This window comes from Coccinella septempunctata, chromosome X, assembly GCF_907165205.1.
Source record: "Coccinella septempunctata chromosome X, icCocSept1.1, whole genome shotgun sequence".
In the NCBI taxonomy this organism is placed as follows: Eukaryota; Metazoa; Arthropoda; class Insecta; order Coleoptera; family Coccinellidae; genus Coccinella; species Coccinella septempunctata.
Genome location: NC_058198.1, coordinates 2,543,544 through 2,569,619, shown reverse-complemented (window position 1 = coordinate 2,569,619; position 26,076 = coordinate 2,543,544). Strand labels below are relative to the sequence as shown.

Sequence of the window (26,076 nt, the reverse complement as noted above, 5' to 3'; positions counted from 1 at the left end):
TCATAAAAGGCAATAATGCCGCTAGAGGAGACCATCAACTTTTACTCTTAATACGTTTCTCCAATCCACCGATCCATAGACAATAATTAGCTCTGTATAACGACTTCAGTTTTCACTTTGAACAGTTCATCGAAACTACCTTATAAAAATTAATTAACAAAATTTCAGAATTGATTGATATGCAAAAAATATAGACAAGAAATAATATATCATTTCGATGGCTAGTAAAAAAGAACAAACAGTCTATATCGAATCAAGGAAAATTCATCAAAGTGGCACTAACCCATTTTCCTCACGCCAAAAAATGAATAACGATTGCCCTGATGTCACAAATACTTTGATTCCTTCATCTTCCAATAGTGACGAAATTCCAAAGAGCCAATTTGGATCTTTTTAGATCCAAACTCTAGAATTATCCGTCCCAAAAGCATTCGATAAATAGCAGGCGAAAAAAGCGTCGACTGATAAAACATCAATTCTGCCCAAAATTTCCGACATAACTTTGTCTGCTCGAAGGATAAACTTTTTAATCTCATAATACGAGGGGAATTGATCGAAATCTTTTCAGCATTCACTTCATCAAACACTCCTTTCCCAATACACGCTGGAGTCTTCCGCGGGAAGAGACATCCACTCCCAGAGGAAGCGTCCGACTCGTAAAATTCCGTAGGAGGAAGGGAATTTGTTTTTCCAATATAGGAGGAAAAACTTGGGCCAAGCTGTTGAATTCAGTTGATTTGTGTTCCCCGCGAATTACGAGTTAAAACTGGAAATATGTCTGGAAAAGTTCGAGGTGCATCGCCCTCAAGAATCGAGGCCGGTTACAATACGGAAATGCTACCGAGTTTAATACAATTTTGCAATATCCGGAAGTGCTGCTGCACATTCGCCGGAATGTATTAGCTGGTCATATGCCTAGGAAAAGTTTTTATTTGGGATCGCCAGCGTTTTCGAGATGAAACATGCACCAACTTTATGCTACCAGACCGCAAATACAGATTGAAGTAGTTTTCAGAGGTGTTTTCACTTTCAGATTGATCATACGTGAGGAACCGACAGTCAACAACAAGTGCGACAATTTTTATGAAACTCGCGAAAAATACCGAGGCTCTTTTGATTATTCACGTCAACACAACAAGGGAATTGTATTTCATAACGAAATAAATCATCGATTATTTCAAGCTGCTTGATATATTCTGGGAACCAAAGCCTATTTATAACACATTGTTGCGCCATGCCTATTACATATATGATGAGAACAATTCCCAGAGGACACGTTCAATTTTCATATAGGAAGTGGATTGTTGCTTAGTTAAATGGAGTACCCTTGACGTGAATCACTTTGGATTCAGAATAAACTATCCTCTTAACAATGTGTTATGGGTATAAAAAGGAAAACTCGAATCTTGAATTTGAGATACGAAAATGAGTCTGGCTCAAACAAACCACACCCGAACTGTATCATCAAATACCAATTAGAACGTAAATAGAATCAGCTGGGAAAAAAAAACACAACCGTGCCAATTGTAGCGCAGAGATGGTAATGGGTTTTTTCACGACAGATAAAAAATGCATTAAAATAAAAGATAAAGACTCGCTATCTACATACCGTGTATAATTTTAGGAATTATTTTCTTTTGCCAGTTCATTACACCCCTCCCATCTCAAAATTAATATTCCCTAAGCTACCCAGACCGTTTATTTTTTCTAAAAAAGAACAGGGGCGTAAATAAACTTTATCTGAGCCTAATTCGTATCCTGGATTTTCATAAGCTGAGCTTTTGACAACACCGAATTCACCGCGCTGTGGATTTTTTCCTCTTTCGTTTTATCTTATTCATTGCGAGATTATTGGCTACTTCCAACAGATGCTTTGCCCGTTCAATTGGAGCATGGCGTGTATGAACTTTGGGGATGTAAGGGCGAGCAATGGGATGGCCCCCCCTTGTTATTGAAACACATCGGAGTCGAATTTCGACATTTTATAATCCATTCGTTCATTGATTCAATGCCTTGTTTCAGGAATTCGGGCGGTTCATTCAGCGATAATTTCAATGGGATGAACCAGAAATACATAGCCATAAATTATGATCGTTTCACCGAGATACGGCTTTTGTTTTATCGTGGGGTCGATGGTATTTTTTTTTTCGTCTCGCTCCCACTTTTCGCATGTTGCGTTGTCTCTTATCGTCTTTTCGACCAAATTACTACTTCATATATACACGGGAACCGTTAAGTCGGGACGTTTATTACCATAAAATTATTAATAACCAATTATTTTTCGATCTAATAAAGATTAGATTGCCGCATTGTATTCCAACAGTCATACGTCAGATATTATCATCCGGTGAAATTTATGATTCGTCCTTGTTGATTAGCAGCATTTTTTCCGAGAAATGACGACGTAGAGAATGCCTCGTCAAAGTATCATAGCACGAGTTGCAAAATGGCGAATGCGAATAAAATCAAAGTGGCACTAACCCATTTTTCTCACGCCAAAAACTGAATTACACTGAATGTCACAAATAGTTTGATTCCTTCATCTACCAATAGTGACGAAATTGCAAGGAGGAGAGAATGCCAATGCAAAGACTAGTCAAAGTATCATAGCATGAGTTGCAAAATGGCGAATGCGAATAAAATGGTTTATTTTTTCGTTTATTCTTCAGGTAACATCGTTCTCCTATGTTACTCGATCAGAATGCCATTGAGATTGGGATTTCTTCACCTCATTCAAACTGAATAACACTCAGTTGAAGAAGAAATGAAAAAATCAACCATAGTGCATGTCGCATTCGCCATTTTGCAGCACATAATTAGAGAACACCACAGAAGGATTTTCCGTTAGAAAAGTCTGCGACAAAGGTAGAAATGATCACATGACCTAACCTGAAGACGTCCCTTCCCGATTTCAAGGCACTTAGGTCCAGAAAATGGGGCCATTCCAGATCTACTTCCGTCAGTAATAATTCCAGACCGAAACGACACACTTCCAGTCTAATTCCGGTGCATCTGTCACCATAATTACGTGATCCCACAGGAGGTGAGACCCGTGGCAGTTTGTAGTAGGTCTAACCCCATCAGAATGTCCAAAGTGTAGCATAGCAGGACGAAAATTATCAAACGTGCGGCCTAAACAAGGTTATCTTGGGTGTCAAGTAAGCAATCAGTTGGGAACTGTTCGTAAGTACGGTCGAACTAGTCTGAGGTGAAATCAGGGGGGATAACTACGTGATATGCTTCACTCAGGACGGATTGCCTGCGTCAACTTATAACTAGCCGAAAGAAATTCCACTCTAAGCTCTGCCCCTGAGGAGACGCTCCTCGAGGTAAATACAGAATACTGACATGATTTATAAAGTTGACTGGAACTTCATAATGCGGATTCAAAAGTTTCCAAGTCGTGAGGACATTTCCCGTCTTCATTTGACAGTATGACACAGAAGGAAAACGAAATCGATACAAATAAATTTAAAAAAAGATCTCCCCAACTGATGGTTGAAGTTGTCAGAAGTAAAACGTAACATCGTAAGTTAGGACGTCAGGTAAAAATACAACTTTGAGGCAAAGATAACTCCATATCAGCATCTTTCAATTCTTTCATCGGAAAATGTCAATTTTGCCCAATCTAAATCTAGTAAAAGCAATTACAGGCAGAAAATTATAAAAAAACGGATGATTGACAAAATAGACTATCCATAAAACACACAGAACTTTGATATTTATCAACCATGAAACATCTCTAAATTAACAGATGGAAGATTCCGATTCGAATAATATGATATGTTCCCCCCGCTTACCCCTTGTTTGTAACCGATACAATTACCGCTAGAATTGTCTATAGATCATTGTCTTCATCCCCTTTGTCATGCATATTGATCCTTGTTTATTATTTGAATAGACTAACCAAAATTCAATTTTATCACTGTATCGATTTGCGTTCCCCAATTACCAATATAGTTTCCGCTTTCAAAGCACTGGATACACATATAATGATATTGCCCAAATTGTGCGAGTTCTACAGTTCCCGAAGGATCGAGGACCAGGAAAGCTCGAACGTTGAAGTTTACGGATAGCGATGATACTTTGGAATGTCTCTACCGTTATGTATATTCATTGATTATGTAAGGTTAAGTCCCTGTGGATTCCACAATGATCTAATTTTCATACAAGGTGCGGAAACAAGAATATTATCCTATCTCGAAAGGAGTTCATATTTCATAAGGAAACATTTCCCAACAAAGGCAGTGTTTTTCTATCAGAGGTTCTAGTTGATTCCATTCCATTCAATGATTTGAATAGAAAAAAAATTTGTTTCAAGTTATCATCTATCAAAAAAAGTCAGTCAAGGCCTTCTACACGGAAAACTCGTTTGTACAAACTCTATGACCCCCGTATTTTGAGGTGACGCAATTATCTTCAAGATCGATCAATAGAATGGAAAGGAAAAATGATAAATAATAGTGGGTATTATTTGCTTTAGCTTTGATCAGGCAAAGTACTTAATTAAACCTTTATATCCGAGGGTAAGTCGTTTCAAACCTCATGAAATCGAGATAGACACGCTCATATATATCATAAAAACATCCAGAGACGAGTCAGCTTCGTTTTCCCACAGGAATATAAACCACACCAAGTTCCATAAACACAGATTCCACAATAGACTTGGGAATGCTGTGTGGAACAATTAACATCACGAGAAGTTTCTGAGGTAAATATACTTGGGAAACGACATCAGTAAGCCTCCTTGAGCACATCGAAAAACATTCCGCGATGGGGAATCCTGCGACAGTCAAGAACACAGAACATGACGCTTTCCAACGTCACACCTACAGGCCAAAATACCTGGGATAAAGGGAACAAAAATCGTGCGAATGGGAATAATCTATGACAAAAATAAAGATATAAACGAACGGAATATATCAGACAATTTTGAGATGTTCATGGAAAGAGTCCATATAGGCACTACGAAATTCTGAAGAAGATGTTCAGGTCCAGGATTGACAAGCAAACCTATTAAAATTGTTGAAATTTTCAAAAGTTAAAGTACTGAAATTCGAAATCAAGAGAGTAATTACATTTTCGAATAAAACTCAAGAAACATACCTGCCGTGATGTTTCGATTCATAATTATAACTTCCGTCTAAGAGCCCATGACACTTCGTATAGAATCTTGTAGAAATTATCAAAAATCTCTTGAATATGCGTAGAAATCTTATTGTGACATCGGATAAACTTCGTAGTTTAGTGAATTCCACATCGTACGCTTATTAATTCTTCGCAAATATTGAAGATTTCACTCGAATATAAAATGCAACAATTAATTCGACAAACTGTCGTTTCACTGGGCGGTTTCCATGGAAACTGTATTAAAAGTTCGTGAGATTCATAGAAATGTCACTGAAATCCGAAGATATAGAAGAAAAATTGTGCATTTTCGAAATGAATGGAGAAATTATTGGAGAGTGGTGCTTTTCACGTTGTGAATTATGAATTATATATCGAAATTCATAAATCCAAGATAGCGCACGAATTAGTCAGCTATCTTTTCACGAGAATACAGCTGCGGTATGAATCTGCTAATATCGTTTTTATGTACGCCAATTAATCAAAATCGTCTGGAATTTGCTGATTACGTCGGACAAGTAGAAAAAAAATTCCGGCGTTAATCCTCCGTCACAAATCCGTCTCATATACCGCCTTTTTGCCATGTTGGTAATATGCCCTCGGCCGCAAAAACCGTCCCCGTTCCCCATAATTCACTTCCTCTGTTACATTAACCATTCACAAATCAGCAAGATCCATCCCCCCATGGACTGTGGTTATGACCTCCTGAGTTATTCATCCGGTCTAGGAGAAAAGCGAGGTAAAAAACTATCTGACAATAGCCTTGAAAGCCACATCGATTCAGCCTGCCTGTTCGATCTTCAGGCCGTCCGTCCTGTCCAGGGCTATACGTTTTCATCCGTCTCAATTTGGAGTGTTTGAAATTTGGCTCGGGGTAGATCCGTTTCTCGAAAACTATTCAGAACCTGTTTCGACCCACTCAAGAATCTGCCGAGTTCGGGCAAAGTTTCAAATCAAACACAACTACATTCCACGGAATTCATGTACGGGGTGCGCTAAACTCACAGAAGCAAAATTCACACCCCTTACAAGTCAAAACGGAAAAATATAGTTCGAAAGGGTCCTCGAACAAGCACTGTCAAAACACTCAAATTCGAAATTCTACTTCCTGAAAACTACTACATATCTTCGGTATTTACTAGTTTGCAGAAATATGCTAGAACAGGTCTATTTTCATTTCAGATCACGCAACCTTTCATGTTTAACTTAGGAGTTTGTCATGCAATGTCTGTGAGGGGTAAAGAGTGGTTGATTTTTTTCAATTGGCAACCCTAACATTTTGAATGATAAGACCTTTGGTCAATGAACTTCAAAACTCCTTAAGCTAAAGTGTATGTATTTTATTGACCTTAAATGCATAAAGAAATAAAAAATATCTTGTAGGATTGCTATATTTAAACAAACTCAACTACCTTTCACAACCCATATAGAGTGTATCATTTAAAATGAATACCACCCATATCGACCATTTTTGTACAAAATAGTAATTACCGAAGATATGAATTTTGTGTGCCATCACAGCAATGTTCTTTTTTCAATGTCTGAAAATATCTACTACCCTCATAACGAGTCGAAGAGAGCATTACCGGATCAATCCTCAAAACGTACATACAAACCGTGAAAATTCCATAAAGGGTAGCGAACATAAAGGAGATAGTCGAACGAAAATGCTAGTAGAGTTTGATACTTCAACTTCATCCATTCAATCAAACCTTCATCAAAGGCTTCACTTGACCCATACCCCGTGCTCTATGACCTTCCGAGTATTCGGATGCTGTGGAGGGAAAGCGATGAAAAAACTATTCAACAATGGCACCCCTATTCGAGCTGCCAATACGAGCTCTCTGGGGTTTAACGTGTCCGCGGTTTCATTTTCATCCATCTTAATTTGGTATGTGAGAAATTGTCACGTTCACGGTTAACGGAGGTAACGCCACTGTGATTTCCATGAGTTCCTCGTCGGTGCCCGTGGTGGGTGTTTTCAAAATTTCCCCGTTAAACGACTGTCGTGTAACCAACTTTTAATTTAGTAAAATCGCTCTGATTGGACTCTATCGCCTCATGTTTTATTCAGCAGAAAGGGAGCCGGGACTAGAAAAGGGTCAGTTGAAATTGTATAAATTTCGACGTCGTGGATTGAAGGGGTCCTTAAGGGTGGAGTACCACGACCGAAAATGGGAATCAGATTTCCTAATCTGGCAAAATTTCTGCAGTGTGGCAATACAGGTAGGATTCTTACCTAGTTTCAGCCTGTTTATTTTCACTTCGTATTGCTGGATATTAAACTCTCACGGAAACACACCAGCAGGATACGTTTTCCGAAATTTTTCTAAATTCATATATTTGGTTTTGGTGGCTTATCACCTAGCATGATAATTTTTTCTTCCTGCTCATCCCAATGGTTCAGTATGGGAAAAAATTGACCGAAACTAGAGCATGGAGCGAGGTTCATGAATCGAAATATGACAAACGCCTACAATTCTCGTATCAATCATTCATTGTCGAATAAGCGTCAGCCATTCCTGTAGTGCGGATTCTCAAGTCTATTTTCCACTCGGCATGACAGGTTGGATTATCTGTCACCGGTTGAATGGATCTTATCAAAACCAGACCAACAGCCAACTCCGTGTGTATAACCAAAAGACAGAAACTGCTTATTCCGCAAATTAAACCGAGACCGAATGTGTGTTCCGAGTGTGTATAAAGCTCGAACCCAGCGAAATGTTTAGATTTCCAACAACAGTTGGCACACTTCCTTTTTCCATTTTACGATGGAAACAATCGTAAATTTACCGTCACGTCACTCTTCCGATATTCCAGGGCGAATATTTCCAGCCCGGTATGAGCGTTAAAGGACGATAAAAAAATTCAGATAAGCATTAGTTCTCAAACTAATTAACGAACGCTAATTCAGTTGAAATAAGACGATAAATTTTATGAAATAGTTGCCCCAGAACTAATGAATAATTTAATTCCAACGTGAATTGAATTTCCACTCCGCTCCCGTCTTCCAACTTTTCCCCTCGAGGAAACATGAGGAAAATGGGGCTCCAGACGCGAGATTTCGTCTATTTATATGCGTGATTAAAAAAAACTCGTCACTATATTAGAATATGAAATTCGTGCTTCCGCAGTCAACAGCAATCGAGTTTTCCCAACATTTTCCGATCATCCTGGCCCCATGCTCCCTCAACAGTAACACAGGGTGTCCCATCTTGAACAAGCTTCAAAGCTCGTCCTCTTGATGAAAGGATTGCACTTCGACTTCATCCCCCAGCGTCCAAAGCAACCTCCTGAATTTATAAAGCGGATATGAACCTTCATATGCTTCCACGCCCTGGTCGAAAATGACTAAGTTTAACGAAGAAACCATTGAGGTGAATTTCGATTAGAAAAAATGGTTTGCCATCAAATGAGGGAATGTATCATTTTTCGTTGAAATACATTATAAAAATCATACTCATTTGGAATCAAATTTTTTTTAAACCAATTATGAGCTCTGCCATCTATCAAATTCCTCCTGCTACCTAACGTTCCCAAGATTTTTCCCTACTCCTATTACTATCGGTAACTTTATTCTTATGACAATTCGAGAGTAACAATACCAATACAATTGACTTGAAATCTCAGTCAATCATTCTTCATTCAATTCCGATCTGAATTGGGATGAACTCGATGGAAATACTTAATCCGAAATTCTTCGAGAATTATTTGCTCAGTCAGAGATTCGACCCGTGTAACCTAAGTATAATTTTCGGCCTTCCGAATGCGGAGCCCCATCCCCAAAATCCCCATAATAACTGTTCCAACAAGAAGGTCATCCAAGTGACAATTGTGTTCGAGATTCCAGATTAAACTATCATCTATATTTCCATAATTCCGCAGCTTTAATTTCCTCCTTTTCCAAATGAAAGAGTAAACAGAATCTGTTTGTGGTAACTCTTAGGCCTCTCTCCCTCCCCCGTTTACACTGAGCATTCTTATCCAACAGTGCGTGGATGTTATCCGATGGCCTCAAGGAATCCAATCTCTGTTGATTCACCACATTAAGCCCTAATATTTGTCTTTGTTTCAGATCGTAGTGAGGGTGGTTCTGAGCACAGCAATCCTTACTGGGAACAGGCTTTTTCGCAGCCATATTTCGACAATACGACTCGCAGGGAGGTGACGACCACCGTTGGCCAGACTGCCCATCTACACTGCAGGGTTGGCCATCTCGGAGACAGAGCAGTGAGTAGTTTTCTTTCACTTTCAGCGGCACTTTGAACCCTTCACTTTTCAGACATTCAATAATTTTAAATAAAATCTACGCCATCGATTCTTAACCCAGTGGACGCTAATTGGGTTCCAAGTAATAATAAACCCAACATTCGTTCAATTCGATTAGTGTATTGCTCAATCCGCCATTCCCCTGTTTGATTATACTTTGGTAGATTGAAGACCCATAATTCTCAGAATGTATTTTGAACCATATCCCTCTATTATCGTCCCAGAATTTTGAGTGAACTTCATCTCAATTTCATCAGGGCAAACGCTATCTGAACGGAGGTTCGGCGGATATCGGAATGCAGAAACATTTGTTCAATTATGGAGAAAATACCTGGATTATACTAAGTGTAACCTTGGGTCCGGATGAAATTGAATGGATTCAATCCAAAGATTGCGAACCGGGGATTTTTCGTTATCTCCGACATTAAACAATCAGGAAAAACTTCCATTTTCCGCTTTTCACCAAAATTTCTCGAATAGTTGCCAGCAGGGAAGAATGTCTCGGCGTTAAGGGGGAACAGTTTGCCTTTTTTTTCTCAAATTAAAATACCAGCTATCATAAAAAACTTTCCTCAAATTGCCCTTTATGGAATAAGAAAGAAGTTGATGCTGTGATCAAGACCTGAAGAGGTGTCAATATTAAATACGCAGGGTTTCCAACTTCTATCACAGATCTTACAGGTGGTTTTTAATGATTAGCTAGTTGAATTCAGACAAGTATCTTAAACATCACACATTTTTCTTTCAGGTATTTGGAAAATGACTTTATCCTTCTGGAAAGATAATTAACTTATTTTATACGCCCGGCAGAAACGTGCATGATATCTGCTCTGTATCACGTCTAGCTACTTTCTAATCTAGAAATGGGCTTGCCTTGGGTCCCGAACAAATACAACTCCATTCGCTATTTGCAGAGAAATCCAAATTTGACTCAACAAGTTCAGGTGAATTCCCCTCAACTCCATTAAATGGGCAAATTGGGTTACACTGTTCTTTGAACTATAAACTTCTATTATTTTGCCGGTTCCTAGAGGGTAAAAAAGGTTGTGAAGCATGTCGTGACTGAATAAACTAGCCCAAAGAATACCATTTGCCTGTTCAACGTTCAATCGAATTATAAGTTAGAGAAAGGCTGGATTCGGTCCTTTTAAGATCCCGAGAATAAACATATAATTTCCGAGAGTAGGTTGTTCTTTATCGGGCTTTCCGAATCTCTAGCCGAGGAGAATTACCTGCATTAAGTTGTTGCAGTAGTCAACTGCTGGCTAGAAATGATCAATACTCCTTCTTCATGGACATCGCTGACTAAAGGCTCATGAAATATATCAATATTTGTCCTTAAAAATGGTTTCCTACTCCGCTAGAAATTCTGAAATCTCAATAAGGTTTTTTTTATGGCATACCAGGTAAGATTGAGGGTTTTGAAGGAATTCAGATTTTTCCTGCAGTGAAGGGGATTTATTTCCACCCCCCTTGCACAGCGTCAGGTCGATAGTCTTCCCCATTCTTGAATCACATTCGCGTCAATTGTTTTCCACGTTCAGTCGTAATTGGAATTCATTTCCACGATCGAATATCGAAGAAAATACGGCGTAAAATCCGTACCAGTCCATGAAAATTCGACGTCGTCATGCCAGAAACGATTGCGTCCAACATTAACCATGGCTCATTGTTTGTAACGATGTAATACGCTATTTTCAACATAATGGACCATAAAAAGGGAACCATCACCATCCAAAGGCCAGATTTACATTTCTGGTTGGCGAATTTTATTCGGAAAAGTTCCGTCGATGGAGTTTCGCAATTTTCCGGAGTAAATGATGGATTGGTTAGGCTTAAAGCATACCCGCTAAGTAAGTTCGCGATTATCTGGGGAATCTGATGAATGTTCTGCGCCCAGCAACGAACCCCAACATCTTACGGATTAAACAGCAATCAAAACATCCGCAACATCGGGAAAATTCATATTCCCGATAAGAAAACATCGGAGAGGGTCCGAATTTTTCTCGATTCAGTTTTTAATGGCGCGGTTTTTCCTTTTCAATTTAAGAACATGTATAGAGAGTGAACTGGGAGGTGATTCATAAAATGAACAACTCTCAGCTCCTCTCAGTAATTTTTCAAATAAGTTATGAACATACACAAACGCCGAATCCCAGCGTTTCTCCTTCTAGTGCGGCCCGTGGATTTCCTCCAGAGAAGAAAGGAAGTCGGGAAATATATCATGTCCGTTGGAGCCGGAGGGATAGCAAGAAACGGGATCCACACGAGCGATACTAATCGAAAATTACGAAGAAAGTTCATATGAACATAAACCGCTAAATCCGTTCCTAATGAAGCAACGGCCCTTGCAGAGGTCGCGCCAAAAACGGTTCCCCATTTGATCCCTTTAACAGCCGTAGCCACGGGCGCTAATTCTTCTCACCGTCAACGATGTGACCAAACACAGGCACTTAAGAAAGGTTTCCGGAATTATTCAGCGAAAAGGGGGAAATTAGATGGAGTTCAACGAGGTCGCAGGACCTCGGGATCGTTCACGAATTATTCGATGATGCAGAGAATTCAGCGGGACCGGGTATGATTGTCCTTACCCCGTCCGATGGACTCAATTTGAAAGCACTGACCTACGACGAACTAACAAGCGAGGGGCGCACTATTGAGAAGAGGTTGAAAGATGTGAAAGGGAAATAACGTTGGATATGGGACCAGGTAAAAACTAAGCCGGAAATCAGAGGAATTGGTGGCTTATAAATGATCCTTACCGCAAGATGCAATACCTCGGTCGTCGATACAAATCGAAAGACACAAGTAGGGCAAGTATTCGATCAGTCCAGGGCAGTAGTCCGATATGTTTTACGAATCCTTCGAACATTCATTTAACCTTACCTAACAGAAAATAACCTCACAGCAAAATACCATGAGAGAGATGAAGGTAATTTCACTGAATGAATTGGCCAGTTCGTTCAGCCTGTAGCATAGTAAGGGCTCTATTTGCATCCTCATCGATGAACTCGTCTTGGCATGATGAAAATTCCACATTTTAACTTGCCGTTGACCAGCAGTTTTATCTACATTTTCTACCACCCCTTGGTAGCAAAAATGCGAGGACCTAAAGGACGGATCAACGAATACATCAATTGGAAACGTCTGGGACGTTGATAATAATCGACTTGTGGCATGTGGTCTGTCGGCATTCGCAGATTATTAATTTCTGCGCCGAAACAGAACGGCCTTCTTAACGCCGTCGGGTTTTTATTCTTCGTATATCGCCGAGCGTAGCGGGGGACGCCGTGGATCATCCCCCGAAACGATGACACTGATAATGACCGAAACGTTCCTGGCTGGTGTCGGAATGTCGAGATGTGTCAGGACTTAGGCGCAACCGACGCATTCGCCATTTTGCAAACTTTCCCTCGTAATTAACGAGATGTTTATTCACCTCACCTCGACTATTTCGGTGTATCGATCACCGGGAACATCCAATTTTGAATTCAGGGGACGGAATGAGGCACATTATCGCCCATAAAATGAACCCATCCTGAATAAGCGATCGTTGTAGAAGTTTTCTTCGGACCGAGTCACGCTTCATTCGGAAAACAATATTCAGCTTTTTTCCGTATCGGGAAATTGCTTCGGTTTGATTCCAGGAGAGTACTTCGAAATGATAGACATAGCCCAGATTTTCCACAATCAAATATATCACCCCAAAAACCGATTAATTTCGTATTGTATATAGGTATACAGGATGCTATTTCATGACGTACAAACTGGGTGTTTCCTCCTCGAAGGGAACCTTATTACCCCTACGCGTTTTCGTTGATCCGTAACGATCTCCGACTTGATTCTGATCCAGTCTCAACCCGATGAAATACTACTGGAGAAATAATTACCTATTTCTTTCAATCAGGATTTAATTAGAGTTGAGCCATACCGTCGGTAACCGGAAAGAAAAAAAAAACGAGGAAATCCTCTTCCGTACGCCGTTTCTCTCATTATGACTTCGACTCTTCATCAACAGAAGAAGTGGAAAAATTGGGAGATTAATTAGCAAAATGATATAGGTTGAATCGAAGCCCGAGTTGGACCCTGTAGTCTAAAACAAAAATTCGTCCTATCCATTTCGACCCAGCAGAAGAAGAGTTGAAGTCAAATCAAGCCAATTCGGTTTTACCAAGTTATATTTCAAGTATACATAAATATCAACATATTATTTATTTACTGAGAAAGGAAAAATAAACCTGGAGATTCGTTAGATCTAAGTTTGGCAAAAATTCTCTACTTTTTCATGTGCCTACTAGACGTTTATGGAGAACTAATCACAATTTTCTGCTGAAAATATGCGTGTTGGGGTTTTCAACGAGTCGAGTAGTTAAGTAGTTGAGTAATTTAAAATTGAAATAAACCTGTTTGAGCAGTATTTTTGCACTACTACCCATATTTTCAAATGATCGTTATATGGATCATTCCCCACATATAAAACTCATCATTTCCGTAATTTTGGATCAACGAAGCTCGGACGATAGATACCCTAACCGTTTTTAACTAACGAGCCCTTCATTCATGCGCCGGCAAAGAAAAAAGTGGAAAAGTCAGTTATTTTCATCGCCGCGGAATGAATTTGTTGTGGGGTGGGGGGATGGGGGCAGGGAATTAAAAAGGGGTAGAAAAAGAGCTGAATGCAAATTAAACTCGTATCAGCATAGAACGAGCCATGTCGGGTCTTTTGAGGTTGAGTCCGTCTCTTTATATCCACTTTTGAATCCCTTCGGTGACGAGTGAGTGGCAGATCCTGTCGGACCAAATGGCCTAACAACGTTTCGAAAGAGGTAACCGGACCGTTTCTTCCAAAATACAGTATTATACGGTAAAATCAAACAGTAAAGGGAAAAAATTATCAAAGTAAAGCGAATTTGAATAAACGCTGGCTGCTGTGGGGGTGAAATAAAAAATGAAATGTTTCAACAACGTGATTTTCATTGTCACTTATACAGAGCACGCACGAGGGCGAAGCCGTTCCTTCTTAACCTCCCAGCGGAGATGAAAGGGAAAAGATATGTACAAAGTTTGGTTGCCAAGTTGAGGAAAAAGGGCCGACCACATGGGTGCAGAAATGCCTTTTCAGAGAACTTGGCGAAGTTGCCGGAACAGGGTTTCTATTTAATTACTGAGGAATCCTTTGAAATGATGTTACAAGTTTTTGTTTGCGATTTCATATCGGCAGGAAGTTCATCATTCCGACGCCGCAAAGCTTCTGAAATAATTATGTTCGACTTGTTTCTCTAATTCCACGCTATTTTCATAATTGTGGAACATTAGAATTCCTAATTCGATTGAATTGACAATTCAAAGAACATAATTTCTAGAGTAGAGCTGTTATTAAAGGCGACACAACGGCACTTCTGGCTTATTTACATGACGGTGCTTGAAGGAATGTAGAGTCTCTCGCGACACTCACTACACAAATATTCAACTCAAATACTGTATTTAATTTTATTGCCTTGGCTCTCAACTTTCAATAGAAAAGTATAGCATTCTGCATTCTACATGAAAATACAACTGAACTTCATACATCATAAATCACGTTTTCTCTTTTCAAGTTGAATATTTGTGCTGTAGAGTATTTTGTTTTCCAATAATTCGATTTATTTGTTTCGGTTCAAAATGATATCCTATCTTCTTTGATACATCCCATGATCAGAAGCAATCAAATGAAGAATCAATAAATTCCCTTCACCTCAAATTCAATGTTTTCACCTACCTTTCGCACCTTCTAGCCTTATTCCAAGAGCGACGTACGCCTAATTTCCACGTCCACGATTCCGGCTGAGGCCATATTTCATCTGAAACAAATTAAGGGATGAAGGGTGTTACTGCAAGTCAAAACGGTAGGAAAAAATTCCGTCTCTGATACAGACACATATATACAGATTCAACAGTCGTGTTACTTTTATATCTGGGTCTCATATTACGTGCCAGAACGTCTCGCTCTTTTGATGTAACAAACGCGTTACTTTCTGCGTTATATACGTTCGCAGCAAAGACCGTCATGTTAGAGACACTGCGGAATTCCAGCAGACAGGGTCTGTCACTCATCAAGGCGGCATGTTCGGTAATGGATGAAAAGGGATGTACTTCCACGTTTAACGACTGGATGAAACTCACGAGTAAACGCGATATCTACACAATTCCACAACATTCTCCTGTGTGGATAATTATTGTTATTCCGTGAGGAATAGCCCAATTACATAATGGGAATCCTACTTTATTTCGTAGCCCGTCAACTAGTTAACAATATAGCGTTGGCTAGAGAAAACTTCCTGCCCTGATTTTAGAGTTTCAAATTAAGTTATTACTGGGATTAAAAGGGTTTATTCCGTCGAGAAAAGGACGAGTTACGTTTCCTTTGTTCCACCCTGTATATACTTATCAGAGGAAAGTCGTAGAGGGTGCAGTTTTATGAATTTAAATTCATTCGAATGCTCATTCCAAATAGCAAATGACGATGCGGAGTGAAGAGCTTGCTATTCATGTTGAATTACCGGACTAGTTCGAAATGAACCACAGGAAAATGTTCCGAGTTCGAGAAATCAAAGCATATTATTCCTTGCCAACTATTCACCAATCGCGAATAAATACCCCAGGGACGAATATCCAGTAAATTCGGCCCCTAACTCTCGGGAAAATATCTGTGAAATATGAAATACCTTCCCGGTTGCGAAATACAATTTTCCGTATCGATATTTTTCAGATTTGGCAATGCGAGAAATAAGAAATATAGGATGCACCCGAGACGGTAATACATAGTTCCGTGTAATTTCGATTTGAATTAAACGTTCTTAGACATCCGGCGGGCAAACGGTAAAGATACAGAACTAGATTTTGTTGTGAATTTTAGTTTGAGTTACGTTGCGTTGCATTGAAATTCATTATAGGTGTTTGTTCAACGTTCTTTCGGTGCTTATTCTTAGCCTTCAACGAAGTATGCATGCATATTTTTCCTATTTAGTGTTCCTGTTTCATATTTCAGAGAAGTAGCAGGGTAAGACTTGAATATGGTTAATGACGCTGTCTGCTGGTGAGTCCGTGAAATTTTCAGCCCGCATAGCTTAACTCCGTCTCCGTCTGTTCGTATTCCCCGCCCATGTTCCAATCTACTTATATACACAAATACTAAACTTGACGGGAAGTTTGCTAAATACATCCCTTGCAAATATGAATATGTACCTAATGAATCTTCGGGAAGATTCTCACATCAAAAGTTACTGGGAACTAAGATGGGAGTATTACTACGGTCTTCAACGTCGCATAAAAGCATCATAATAATCACTTTCTGTCACTTTGACACATAATTCCTTATTGTACGGGAATAAATTATTCATAACCAAGGATCGGGCACTCAAATAGCCTTTTCAAAAGATAATCTCGAATATATGAACTTCGAGGTCTAGGAACGGAAACATAACGTGTCGTTCAATATCATGAATATGTTTACTTATTCGTGTTTTTTAAGTGGAAAATATTGCTCGGCAATTCTAGTGGCTTGATTGAAGGGATTGATTCACGGAAATTTCTGTGACGAACGGTTGTTAGGAAGTAATGGGCAAATGGCTACGTCTTACAAAAGCTGATAAAGTGATGAAAAAGATTCTACTACAAAAATTTCAGTTACCTCACATTCACGATAAGTTGTTCTGCTTACAATAACTTCACGATATTTTAGGCGATTAAATGTCTCTAAATATATAATTGTTAAAGTCACAGGAATAATCGGTGAAAAACTCTAACTATATGTCGAGATGTCAATAATAATTCTCACAGACAGTTCGAAAATTGCCGATCTATGAACGCACATGAATATTTTTCCATGGTCCACGTACGACTTGTGTCAAAAATGGGAAGAATGAAAAACAATCATTCTCCCAATTTCCGACTTGACAATTAGCAATTGATAACGTCAAATATTTTTTTCAGGTATCCTGGATAAGAAAGAGAGATCTGCACATCTTGACCGTTGGCATTCTGACATACACAAACGATCAGAGATTCCAATCTCTGCACACAGATGGTTCGAATGAATGGACACTGAAAGTGACTTCTCCCCAAGTCAGAGATTCCGGAATTTACGAATGCCAAGTCAGCACCGAACCCAAAATAAGTCAAGCTTTCAAGCTCAACGTTGTGGGTAAGTCTGAAGTAATAGGTGTCAACAATTGTGAAAGAATTGAAAGAAAAATATACTACTTACAGTGTTCATTACGAAACAGGACGCTATGTAGGTAGGGTAAGGATAATTTCAAAAGCAATTTCATGTTAAATACTGGTTAGCATCGACAGAACGCTTTCAAATTTGGTTTCAGTTGATGAAAAATGTGTGCTTGTACGCAATATTGTTGTATGTTCCATGCTCGAACTATAAACAACCATCCAACCATAACTGGCAATAAGCGATGAACAGTTTAATAAATAGCAAATGGCGTAGTAGTTATATGTTCCCGAATAATGAATGGCCAAAATTTCAGCGGATCCAAATGCCCTTTACATGGATTATTTAAAGTTTAATTCTGCAGAATCCCGACCAACAATAAAAATCAAACATAAAAGGGTCTACGCAAAAGTGCACCTACATTGCGGTATACATTTTCAGATAAATTCACATTCTCCGACCGATTTTAACAACATGCCACTCATCTGAATCCTACATTTTCAATGAAATTGCCAAAACGCTATCCGTACATTTCTGAACAGAAAACTCCCAACATATTTTTTTTAGATCATAATTCTGAAACTTTGATTTTTTGAATAATGGAAAAAATTTACTCAATATGTGTCACGAACCCGTTTATTTCTATATAATCATGATATTCAAGTTATAAAATCTGGAACGAACTCCTTCTCAAATAAACGTTGAATCATTAAAGAGCAATTATTGCTTTATTAGTTATCATTAACACTGAAATTGTGATTGGGTAATTAAAAACAGGTAGTTTTTCCCTGGAACAGTGGATTGTCGGACATCACTTCCTGGTCGTAAAAAAGAGAATCTTTCCGAGACACCCTTTATATTTTAATTTGCTCGGAAGTGAGGTCTTCAGCAGTTCCACTAATGCAGTTTATCTTTCCACCTCATAAACTAGTTTAACGGAATTTCCTTCCTCCGTGGAGTGTGTAATAACAAATTCAGCAGGAGATACGAAAGTGTACGAAATAAAAGGAGTTCCTTCGTTTTGGCTCATTTTTTTTTTCAATAACAAAATGTGTATCCCAAAGTTGTAACGTTTTGTAACTTCCATAAAACTCTACTTTAGGATCTTCACATCTTGATGAGTTAGAAAAAAAAATGCAATTATTATTTCAAGTATAAATAATGGGTTTTATGCAGAACAAACCGTTGTTCAAAATTAACTGTAACAAAATTAGGTGCTCTGCCGTTTGTCGAAACGAAAGTTAAAAGGTTGATGATTTCTTTTTAATATCTTGGTATAATGTTTGATTTATCAGATGGAAAAGTCGAGAATGAAGACGGAAAATTGAATAGCCTCACTGACGAATGGTTACCTCGGAAAAAGATGCCTGAATATTTTATATGTCTCATGAACGTTTTCCGCAGCACAGGACCGGCTCGATTCGAGCTCGCTCATGCGAGATAACGTTCGTCATTATTATCACTTTCGAATCCTTCCGGGAAACGAAGTAGAGAATTTTTCATTCAGAGAAATATTTAGGTGATTTTACGTTCTACGTATGTCAGACAGTGGCGATGAGTGTTAATAAATATCGAACGCGAACAACATGAAATTCACGTCCAGTTTCATAATCAAATTTGAAGTTTTCGCCTGACCAATACCTCCCCTCAAAATCCCAGGGGGTAGACAGAAATTATATAAGGAGTCTACAGAATTCTAGAGAAATCAGTGATTGAGGTACCCTTTTTTCAGTTGATGTCACTATAGAATCCTTGTTTCGTGAAAAATTACAGAGAATTATTCCTTAAAATTCACATTTTGAAATTAATACATATACATATCTTGAAAGGGTCACACTGAATTGAATTACTCAAACACTGCATTAGAATACAGAGACTAGTGTAAAGAAAAATTCAAACAGTGTTATAATATAAAAAAAAACATCACACCATCACAGCTCGTCCGACAAGTTTAGCGAAACCGGCTAATGAAATTTCATCGCTCCAAATTGACACACGCGGGAAATAACTCTGCATGAAAGCAATTCGAAGCGGTATTAATAAGTACAACGTAACACGCTGTATAATTCGATTCAGGAAGCTTTGCGAAAGGCAAGTTCCTGGAATTCAGTTATACTTGGAGTAGCCAGCTCTATGGGCAGTTCCGACTTCGCCGTTTGGAACGTTTCACACAACCAGGAGGTCCCCGAATTATAACGATAATTGAACAAGGATTGTTTTGAAGTACCTAGAAGTGGCAATCGCATTAGAAAAGTTTTCGCTATTCGCCGAATAAAAGCGATCTTCGAAAAGCTATCGAACCATAAGTCCAAACATTAATTCATCCGAATTACTTCCATTTCAACTTCAATTCATCACCCTCGACGTCCAATTATGAGAACTAACGGAATTAGAATTGAGTAGTCAATTCCGAAGAACACAAACGACGAAACATAATTCCTCGTAACTTGTGAATGGCGAAAGGGAAGAGCATTTATCATGAAATTTGTACCCTTCACTTGAAAAGTTTGGATGAGTTCCCATACAAGCGAAATATTCGAAAATGCTCTAATTTTACACATAAATTCATCGTTTCAGAAGTCTCATCTTCGTTCTCTTCACACATATCCGTCACTAGAACAATCAAAACCATATCGAGCATCCCATTTTATGAAAATAAAATTTCTGATCTCATATACCTGAAGAATTCCAATCTACCTATTCAGAATGATTTACTTCTTAGGATAAAATTTGCTCCTGAAACTCTGGACAGAATAATTTATAAAATTTTCCTAGTAAACAAGTACTGACACTCTGAAATAAGAAAATGTACGATTAATTCGATTAGCATTAGTCAGCAGAAACCTTGAACAAGCACGAACTGATTTTGAAAAATTTCCTTCTTTTCAGTATCAAAAGCCAAGATAATGGGCAACCCAGAGTTATACATCAAGAGCGGCAGTGACATTAACTTAACTTGCATAGTTCTCCAGACTCCGGACCCACCAAGTTTCATTTACTGGTATAGAGGGGGGAATGTAATCAACTATTCTCAAAGAGGCGGCATTAACGTTGTGACAGAAAAACAGACCCGGACTAGCCGCTTGCTAATCTCCAAGGCACTTCCCCAAGACAGTGGCAATTACACATGTTCACCATCGAGCAGCGACGCAGCCAGTGTTCTTGTACATGTTCTACATGGCGAACAACCTGCAGCGATGCAACATGGAAACAGCAGCAGCACTGCAACCTTCTGGACATTTAATTTCATGCTCTTTGTGCTGCTCCAAATCACCATCCTTGAGAGGTGAATGTACTCAGACTTCGTCAGACGTGATTAACTTACTTTCATTGTTTCATTTGTATAAAAATCAATGGGGGGATGATGTTGGTAGCTGACTTAGGTAAAAACTGTGAGGTGTTTCGAAAATGATGATCTCAACAAAGCCAATCGGTCATTTTAGTTTCCAGAATTTCAAAGAGAGATCCTAGACGGCACAAAGATTTATTTCGAGGAATAAAATACCTTTGATTTATCGATTTTCCATTTCACAGGAAGTCCATGCACAATCTGAGCATATAGTGATGACACGATTAATTCCTTCTCATCCAAATGTGGTGGCCTTTGATAGAAACATATTGTAAACCACGAGAACAATATGAGTATTTGATTTCTGATTTCTTCTGAAGTGGAAATCAACTGAGGATAGTATAATTTCACCACTATATGCTCCGAAAGATCCCAGAAAAATGATGATGACCTCGATTGAATATGCAACAAGAGAAATTGATATCTTCCCTCACAAATTCAATATTTCCAATTTCTGAATCAATATATATTCTTCTAAACCAAAAGCCCAGAAATTTTCAGGTCCATCTAGTGCAAAAAAACTGAGATGTAGCCTCAGGGAAAAACTCTTGTTTTATTTTTGCTCGAGAGTGAATCATCAGTTCACACAGTATATCTTTATGTGACTAATTAAAAAAATAATGTTTTAGAAAATCAATGTAAAGAAATTCATACGGTCTTGGTTCGAGAAATACCCTTCATAACATATCATCATATTATTTTCTGATCGATTTAACTTCAAGGTGCCCTCGAATTTCTGAATTAAACACTTTATTCCATACACATTCTGAATTTTCTATTTGAAGCGTTCTATTATTCATGAATACCAAGAACTGGCTCGTAAATATTTCAGACTAAACACTATGAAAGCTCAGGTGGTCTACCAAACCGCCAATCTTAATTTCTCGTAATGTTGACTGGGCTCTAGAACTCATTGCCAAACTCTCAAATTTTCAACATTCTCTGCAATTCAATAACATATAATATAGGTACATATAATTTCTTTTCCGCTCGAAAACTCTGAAACTCGAATGAATAATGTTAATCATAGGACAATGGAATATTTCGCTTTTGAAATGGTTGACATATTACCCAAAATCAGTTATGTTCTATATGTCGATCTTGGACGCTGAGACATGAGACATAAGGGGGAACTGCTAATTTCATGTAAACAAATGAGAATGAAATTATCCTCATGACAAAGCATAAATACTGATGCATCATTTATTTATACCTACTTGACATTATTCTGAATTGAGAGTTCAAATTGTATTGGGTGTATATAAGGAAAGGGGAAAAATTTATACCATGTCGTTATATTCCAACCTGAAAAGTTTGAATGACAAAGCTAATATTTGAATTTTCATTCGAAAATGTTGGTTTTGTATTGAAAAACTACTAATATTAAGCCATGTGGATCGTTCCGAAAATAAGTTTTCGAGTTGTAACCAAAAATTGATATACTTCCCTGTTCAAATTTATGGAATCGAAATATTATTGATTATTCTACAGATATGCATAAATGTGTAGGAGTAGATATAAATGTTGATAAATTCTCTTTTGATTTCGGATATATTTTTGTAAGCAGCATCTGAGTGCAGTGATCGGTGAAAATCGAAAATGTGTAGAAAAAAGTGCGAAACTTTTTAACTTGGGGAACCAGATTAAAAAACCGATCAAATTCGGTGAGAATCTTATAGAAATAAAAGATAAGATAAATGTAGGTAAATGTTAAACTGTTGCTTTCTCACCCTGTCCCAAATCCTTGAGTCGATAAAAAATTTATTGAGGATTATAATGAAGTTTAGGTATATTCCAATCGACATAAAGTATCCGAATGTGGATATCTCTATAACAGAATATTCGTGTGATCCCTTCTTAACAATATGATGGAAATCAAATACCCACTGTGAAACATAATTAAAGAATATGATAAATGTATTGTTTAAATGAATAAATGTAATGTGTACATACTTTATTTAGATTCAAGATACCTTTGGATAGAAATTATTATGTGTAAATATTAGCGATATATATTTTAGACTCCATAATTGAGCTTGAAAGCGGCAAACTATTGCTTTTTAGACCACTTTGTTTTGTAATTAACTTGTAATAAATGACCAAATAAACATTTATACAGCACATTTTATTTTATTTACCTAGCAGTCATTTTGACTAAAGAAAGGGAACCTATGGAAATTTTCAACACAATCCCAACTTTTTCCCTTGACAGTCTTCACATAGAGTAAATAAAAAAATTCTAGCCTGGTTCATTGCTTTACGATAATGAGATTTAAAAATTGTAGATCAGAATTTTTTTATGAAAAACCAGCGAAAACCTTTTATGTTATTGAAAGTTCTCGATAAAATTTAATAAATGTTTGTCTTAATCAACAGAAAAATACTATGCATTCACAATAAGACATAAGGTCGCACTTTTTGAATGGAATTTGAAAATGTTTGTAAGAACTACTAAAAATAGTAGTTGGGTAATCTAGGGGAAAAGGTCGAAATATTCTCAGTCTACACGTACAATGCCTCCTGACCAGTTTTTTTTTTCACCAGAGGGTGTACCTGTTCTACCGCTATTCACCCTCAGTATATTCACCCCAGCAAACTAAAAACGGTTGAAAATGCACGTGTAGTGTCATCTCGTGGGGTGTAAAGGAACTATCAGTAATTTAGAAAATTGTTCTTCCTCTCTGTTGGAGCTAAAATTCTAGGAAAGAGACCAAATAGTGTAATAAGATAAATCTTATCTTTGGTACCGTCGAATGTCAAATTAAATCTCTCTGAAAATTTTTCTTTTTCAGTCAGAGACGAATTGTCTCTGTCTCAGTCTTCTTGAACTTCTAGTGATACTTATATGGTGGAAGGAAAAGACGCTGCTTTGCAGCAGTCTGGTCGTATTCACTAGAAATAACGAATAGTTTAATTTATTCACACATTTGATACTCAATTTTTCGGTAAGCATAAACCAATATTAACGTTAGATGTGTATGTTACTGTCAACATGTTAGTCGCGTTTTTGGTTAGGAGTCCTGTAATTAGTGGAAAGTGTTTCTAAGATTTTACAGTTAATGTACATACGTATCCGAATTTGCAGATTTAATAATACTTCACAATGGCTCGAGGTCAGCAGAAGCTTCAGTCACAGCAGAAAGCCGCTGAAAAAGCTGCAAAGGCCAAAAAACAACAGGGTCACAACGCCAATGAACAGAAAAAAGCAGCTCAAAAGGCATTAGTACATGTCTGTGTTGTTTGCAAGGTAATATTTCAATCATTTTATTTTTTATTTCATACATGTTCATAATATATATTAAGGCTCGTCCATGCATGTTTCCCTTGTGGCTTTTATAAAATATTTCCATTCAAAAAGGAGCTATAACCCATAACATCCGATATTTTATTGTAATATAACTGTGTTCCATTGCTGACTTCAATATATGCTATAAAAATCATATTAGTAACCTTGTTACTATAAGAGGTAAAACTTCGATTTATGCCCCACCTCGGATTTTAATGATTATTTTTTTATAAATAGAATTTTTTATAAGGAATCGAATGGTATTAGTCTCAATCTGCGGAAACTTATAGTTCGGCAGTTATGATTTTTTGAAATTTTTGTAAAGTGCTTTTTCTCGAATTCGACGAAGTGCCTACGTCAGATTTTTTTGCCGATTTTTTCCTGGATGCAGGAGAAGATACAAAATCTATTCGTATAACTATCAATTCCGGCAAACTTTTAATTTGAGAGAAATGATTTTTCGAAAATTTCATCAAAATACGTGCTATATCATTATATTATCATGAAAAATTATATTTTCACTTTTCGGTCCTTTAAACTTAAATTTAAATCGCCAAAAATGATATTTTCATGTATGAAATTGTTTTTTCACTGTCCTAACCCAACCTAACAACCTAACCTAACCTCAAAATAATTGAGTTCAATTTTTAGCCAAAATTGATCAATTATTCACATTTCTTCCAATGAATTACCTCAAAAGCCCAATTGGTTGAGTTCTGTTGAGAAAAACATTCGAATTGATCGAGAATTACAGTGAACAAACATTCAAATGTCATAATTGAGTGCATTTAACGAACATTTCAAAAAATCATAGCTAATGAACTATAAATTTCCGCAGATTGAGATTACTACCATTCGATTCCTCATGAAAAATTCTATCTATAAAAAAATAATCATCAAAATCTGAGGTGGGGCATAAATCGAAGTCGAGCCCTATAAGAAATGCTATCTTTATGAATATTGAACTAATAATTAATTGATAAGGCATATATACGAATAGTACCAAAAGGTTTCTCCTGACAGTTTTTAGAAAACTAGATTATTAAGAGTATATATGAATATTAAGAAAAGAACTTTGTCCAATATGAAAAATAAAAATATCCTTGTATGATCTTTCAGGCCCAAATGCCTGACCCAAAAACCTACAAACAGCATTTCGAGAACAAACATCCAAAGAATGAAGTGCCTCCAGAGCTCAAAGACCTATGATCATCCCACCCTAACCACTCAATGTGTCTCAGATGGTTGGATATTTGTAATGTTATTTCTCGTTGTGTTTATTAATTTCATTGTTTATACTGAAAACTGATGTACACCTCCCATTGTTTAGTTTAGTGATGTATATCAATGATTGATCTTTAAATGAAAAGATTGCTCATTTTATGTGGAAATAAATGGCAATTACTTTTATCATCTGATTATAACTACATTTTAATAAAGAAGATGAAATAATCTATTGTTTTTCAATTATGTGAAGACGATTTTTTTTTTGGAATAAAAATTAATTTGATCAAAATGTATATACTCTGTCATTAAAAAACCCTCATGAACTAGGCACAAAAGCTATATTAAAATGCATAAATTCTAACAGTGGAAGTAAAATGACTAAAGAATTGAGTTTTTTTCAAAAGTGAAATGTATGTATACTTAAAAAATATATCCTACAAAAAGATAAAGTAATTTTATCAAACAATATGAAAGCGTTATGAAAAACCGAGATTTCACCTTTGAGAAAACCCATTTCTTGAATCAAATCACGTCCATTGTAAGTAGCTATATACTCATTGTGCCGCTCATTCATCGAGTCATCAAATGTTTGACCCAATTTCATTCATATAATTT

At 37.4% G+C, this 26,076-nt stretch overlaps 2 protein-coding genes across 6 annotated transcripts in view; both read left to right on the top strand.

Annotated features, from left to right (window-relative positions):
• The window catches only part of LOC123322145 (myosin light chain kinase, smooth muscle), a 235,247-nt gene extending 213,724 nt beyond the window's left edge, over positions 1 to 21,523 (top strand). For all 5 annotated transcript variants that reach the window (XM_044909998.1, XM_044909999.1, XM_044909996.1 and 2 more), the window contains exons 4-6: positions 9,203 to 9,357; positions 17,368 to 17,578; positions 20,489 to 21,523. In XM_044909998.1, the coding sequence (XP_044765933.1) occupies positions 9,203 to 9,357; positions 17,368 to 17,578; positions 20,489 to 20,889 (767 nt within the window). In that variant the 3' untranslated portion in view covers positions 20,890 to 21,523. The remainder of the gene's footprint in view (positions 1 to 9,202; positions 9,358 to 17,367; positions 17,579 to 20,488) is intronic.
• Positions 21,524 to 23,731: 2,208 nt separating this feature from the next.
• Positions 23,732 to 25,688, top strand: LOC123322150 (zinc finger protein 706-like). Its single transcript, XM_044910005.1, has 3 exons — positions 23,732 to 23,893; positions 24,034 to 24,195; positions 25,354 to 25,688. The coding sequence occupies exons 2-3, from the start codon at positions 24,052 to 24,054 to the stop codon at positions 25,441 to 25,443; spliced, it is 234 nt and encodes a 77-aa protein (XP_044765940.1). The 5' UTR covers positions 23,732 to 23,893; positions 24,034 to 24,051; the 3' UTR covers positions 25,444 to 25,688.
• The last annotated feature ends 388 nt before the right edge of the window (positions 25,689 to 26,076 follow it).